The 5,000-nt window shown below is 37.5% G+C and overlaps 1 protein-coding gene across 7 annotated transcripts in view; it reads right to left on the bottom strand.

The window, feature by feature from the left end:
* Positions 1-5,000, bottom strand: part of LOC143019753 (uncharacterized) — a 627,543-nt gene that overhangs the window by 17,804 nt on the left and 604,739 nt on the right. For all 7 annotated transcript variants that reach the window (XM_076175734.1, XM_076175735.1, XM_076175733.1 and 4 more), the window contains exon 5: positions 732-850. In XM_076175734.1, coding sequence (XP_076031849.1) covers positions 732-850 — 119 coding nt within the window. The remainder of the gene's footprint in view (positions 1-731; positions 851-5,000) is intronic.

Below are 5,000 nucleotides of genomic sequence, written 5' to 3'. Positions count from 1 at the left end.
TTCCTCTCACTGCCTTCCCTTCCATTATCATCTCTCCATCTGCATCCATTACCTTTTCTTTTCTACTTGATTCGTCTCTTCTTCCTCTTTTAATTTCTTGACAAAACATTCCTTATTACTTTCAAAATTTTCTGTCATACTCTTACCCCATTTCACATCTGTAGGAGGAATGGGGATGATTCAAGGAGGGAGTCATAAGATGTGGAAAGATGGTGTGTGGAACAAGGAGGATGGGAGGAAATAGAAGGAAGGGTAGTGAGTGGTGGGATGAGGAAGCAAAGGGTGTAGAAGAGAAGCAGTCTCATAGATTGGTTACAAATTAGGGCGAGGAAATCATATGAGATGTACAAAGTAAAGAGAAGAGAAGTAAAGCATATCTATCTATCTATCTGTCTATCTATCTATCTATCTATCTATATATCTATATATATATATATATATATATATATATATATATATATATATATGTATGTATATACAGTATGTAACATGCCCGGCCTTTGCGAGATTTGCAAGTTTGTCCCTCTGAGCGTTTAGCCTTGAGTCCTTCTCACGAGTCCTCCTGCGGATGGGTTCCGTATGTTGTCTTCTTTTTACACAGAACGTTAGATGAATGGTCACTAGATACGAAGTTTTGTATCATGGGTTACGCCGGCTGTACACAATAGTCCGAAGGCCCGTTTTCTATATATGTATATACCTCTCATAGACCCTCTGAAGCCATCGCTTACCTGGGGTTGCCATGAGCGTTCCATAGGCGTGAGATGAAGCTAGTGGAGAGCGACGTCGTCATGGAGTTGCCCCCCTTAGTCGGGTTCGACCTGGGCTCCAGCTCCACCTCGTCATCGGCCTGAAAAAGGAGGACTAAAGTTACTGAGAGTTACTGCAGCATCAGGTGAAGCAGGGTCAAAACCAGGGGTGGGGAACCTTTTTGTGCATGAAGGCCACCTTACAATTCACCGTCCCACAGAGAGGCCACACTGAACAATTTATTATTCTTATTTTTATTCTTCAATTATTATCCCTTTTTAGGGGAGTGACATCACTGAACACGGTTAACTTTGCTTTCTTCTTTGTGTGTGGTGTATATTATAAGTTTCAGGTGTATAATGATTTCAGACAAAAAATATTCAAGGTCTTTTAAAAAAAATAATGTGTATTAAAGGCCTTAGAAAGCCGCACTTGATGGCCCGGAAGGCCTCATGCGGCCTTAAGGCCGCAAGTTCCCCACCTCTGGTCAAAACCAACGCGCCACATTGAATTGAAAAGTGGAAAAAAAAAATCCGATTCCACATCTGAATCCGGAACCACGTGAAAATGTAATTGACATTTTCTTGGATTCCTCTCCTCAAATTTTGGCTGATATTCGACGGTGACCTCTTAGATTATTTTTTAACAGACAAACAAATAAACAAACAAACTGTCACACACGGGTTATCACGTAACTTCCGTCTAACTTCCTTGGCGGAGGTAATGAACGACAGAAGACCCAAACTATATATCTCTTGTTGTTGATTCATCAAAGACCTACAACTGAGAGAGAGAGAGAGAGAGAGAGAGAGAGAGAGAGAGAGAGAGAGAGAGAGAGAGAGAGAGAGAGAGAGAGAGAGAGAGAGAGAGAGAGAGAATATTAATTGCAAGAACCCCCTTAGTCTTTTCTTTTGGTGTTGTTACGCATTTATGTGTTTTATGCGTATTAATAAAGACAAATTATAATTTATAATAAGTTTGACAAACGTAAGTTTTAGTTAAGAGTATTTTTTTAATATATACGTTCATTGTATAATTTTTTGTTTCGGATCCTATATATGCATTTAAATATGTAATGTGATTTCTTACTGTAAAAGAATATTGATGATGTTGGGTCATCACAGAAGTAAGTTAAAAGCTTACATATCTAGATGTTTTGTTCGAGAATTGATGTTTGATTTCGTCTTAAAAACTAAGACGTAAATATGGTATATGGCCACTCAGCACAATCATGCAACTTTAACGCCTTGTTTCTTTATTTCTGAATGTTACTTGTATATTCAAATTTTGCTTTTCATTTCCAAATGGTCAATATTATTTAAGTACATGAAAGACACCTCTCGAACAATAAGGTTTACATGATATTGTTGATTTTCTTTGTATAGGTTTACAGTCCTAATTATAAAACTTAAGATATATTTTGTAGCATTTATACATATTTTATATAGAAAAATTATGTAATTAGATAGCATGATGAAACTTCGGATGAAACCGAGGTTTCTTCACAGTCGTAGAAACGATTGTAGGCCAGACTTGATTCAGCTATCGTACGATATCTGGTCTAGATGTCAAACTTAATATCTAAGATTCTGGTGGTCCTGAGACATGAGCAACTCTCACCCTTTGTAGATAACTAGTTCGCTAGCGTAAAATCTTACACATCTACGGAGTTAGCCACTTTGCTATAGTAAATTTCTATTGTCGAGGATACTGTTCAACAGCTGGCTTGATACAGTTTTCTGTGGTAGTCACTTAACTATGTAAGCTCTGGTCAAACACTGAGACTTGAACATGTCTCTGTCTATATAATTGTCTTATTGTAAAACTATATATATATATATATATATATATATATATATATATATATATATATATATATATATATATATATATATATATATATATATATATATATATATATATATATATTGTAGAAGTTGTTCAGTGGTCAGAATCCTAAGGTCTGAACACTTCACTTTTGCACATAGCTCCTTTTCCCATTCTCTTAATTAGAATCACCTGTCAATTCTTCTTCATATCTAAATGAACCTTTTTCTCCTAAGCCTCTAATTTACCTTCCCTTGTACATGAAAGTCAAAACAACTTCGAGTGGGGAGGCGGCAGTGTACATAGATTTCCCCAACGCATTGTGAAGTATAACAGGATCCCATTGAGGATCGGGAAAGGAGAACTTCATCTACACGACCATAACAATATATAAACTTCTTTTACAAAAAAATATAAAAGACCGCGATTATTCAGAAAAGAGGAGGAATTCGCCAAAGTGCGCTACCCGGTGACGTTAACTCCACATTAACTCACATTATGACTTTTGTTTCGAATGTATATACGCTCGGTTATATGCAGCTAAGACATCTCCAGGGGTAGGTTCCCTCTCTTCTCTGTATACAGTTCATCTGCCCTTGGCCTAGATAGATTGATTAAAATACGTCAGCGTATTCAAGGATTCAGAACTTTGTGGACTAGTTTGATTGACCGTGGAGTTTTAGACGTGGTATTAAATATGCAGACTGTCCACGTGCAGAGAGGAGGCTTCTGGAGTGAAGCCACATTTTCTTATACACACGCACGCACGCACACACACACACACACACACACACACGCATACACACAAACACACACGCACACACACGCATACACACACACATACACACACACACACACACATACACACACACACACACACACACACACACACACACACACACACACACACACACACACATACACACACACACACACACACACACACACACACACACACACACACACACACACACACACACACACACACACACACACACACACACACACACACACACATGTGTATATTTGTGTTTGTGATCTACATTGAGTTTGGAGGTGTTGAGACAAACGAAGTTGTGTTTGTGGCTTTATTCTCACTGTCCAGACTAGGCTACATCTCGGAACATTCCCCGAGGTTGTAAATGGTAATATTTACATACACATGGTAGATATTGCAACAACAGGGAGCTATATTCAATCTATTCTCTACAATCTACATCTACTCTATTTCTACAATGTACAATGCATGAACTGAGTATGGACACTCAATAATATTTATGCATGGATAATTTATTTACAATGGAGACATATAAAAAGTATGTTGGTCATATAATGATTTTGCAGTTGGAAATGTTGGACGCATATGTCCAGACGCTCGGCCCATTTGACCGCGTGAGGTCAGACGCCCTTGACCCAAATACCTGCTGTGCGGTCAGACATAATAGGTGGTCCTATGGGAGTTCTCTGGAGACGTCGGGCGTTCCATTCTTTACTAATGCGTGCGTGAGCGCGTGTGCACGCTAGACATCTAAAGGATGAATATTCCCTTCAATCATCTTGCAAACATAAGCGCGCGCGAACGCACACGCACACACACACACACACACACACACACACACACACACACACACACACACACATACACATGGGCGGCAGTGGCAGTAACGGAAAGACAAACTTAGCATATTTCGTGGTCATGAGATACCAGCCTAGTATGGAGGCATGAGAGTTACCGCATTGTGAGGTGTCAGCAATAACCAGACTTGGTGGACAGAGTAAAAGGGGGGACAACATTACTATCAAGAATAAAAGCAGGATATCATGAACTGAAAAATAACGTAGAAATCATCACCTATAACGAAAAGCTAACCAATACACAAGATGAAAAAGATATATATATATATGTATATACATATATACATATATATATGTATATATATATATATACATATATACATATATATATGTATATATATACATATATATATACATATGTGTATATATGTACATATACATATATATATAAGGTTGGAAATGACCAAAAACATCGCAAAGCATGGACAATGAAAACAACCAGTAAGGCACATGAATCAGCAGGCAAGGAAAATAGAAAATATTTGGATGCTGAGACATGCAACTGAGGAAGAGAGATAAAAATTAAACTAAGGGAAAGAACAAAACAAAGACAATAACAGTTTTTCTAGAGAGTCTTTGATCAGATATTGATGAAATATTACCAAAGGAGAGGAGTTAAATGTAGTGACAAATCCAAACGTCGACGGTTTAATATTGACTAGTTTAGAAATCAAAGATTGCTTGAAGACAGATGAATTAATATACAAGCTTTTCAGGAGAAATAGAAAAGACAAAAAAAAAAAAATAATAATAATGTCATTGTGAGGAATAACAAAAAACCAGATAAT

The sequence above is a fragment of the Oratosquilla oratoria genome, chromosome 38 (genome assembly GCF_046742065.1).
Source record: "Oratosquilla oratoria isolate Oo_2021 chromosome 38, ASM4674206v1, whole genome shotgun sequence".
In the NCBI taxonomy this organism is placed as follows: domain Eukaryota; kingdom Metazoa; phylum Arthropoda; class Malacostraca; order Stomatopoda; family Squillidae; genus Oratosquilla; species Oratosquilla oratoria.
This window is presented reverse-complemented; position numbering and strand designations above follow the sequence as displayed.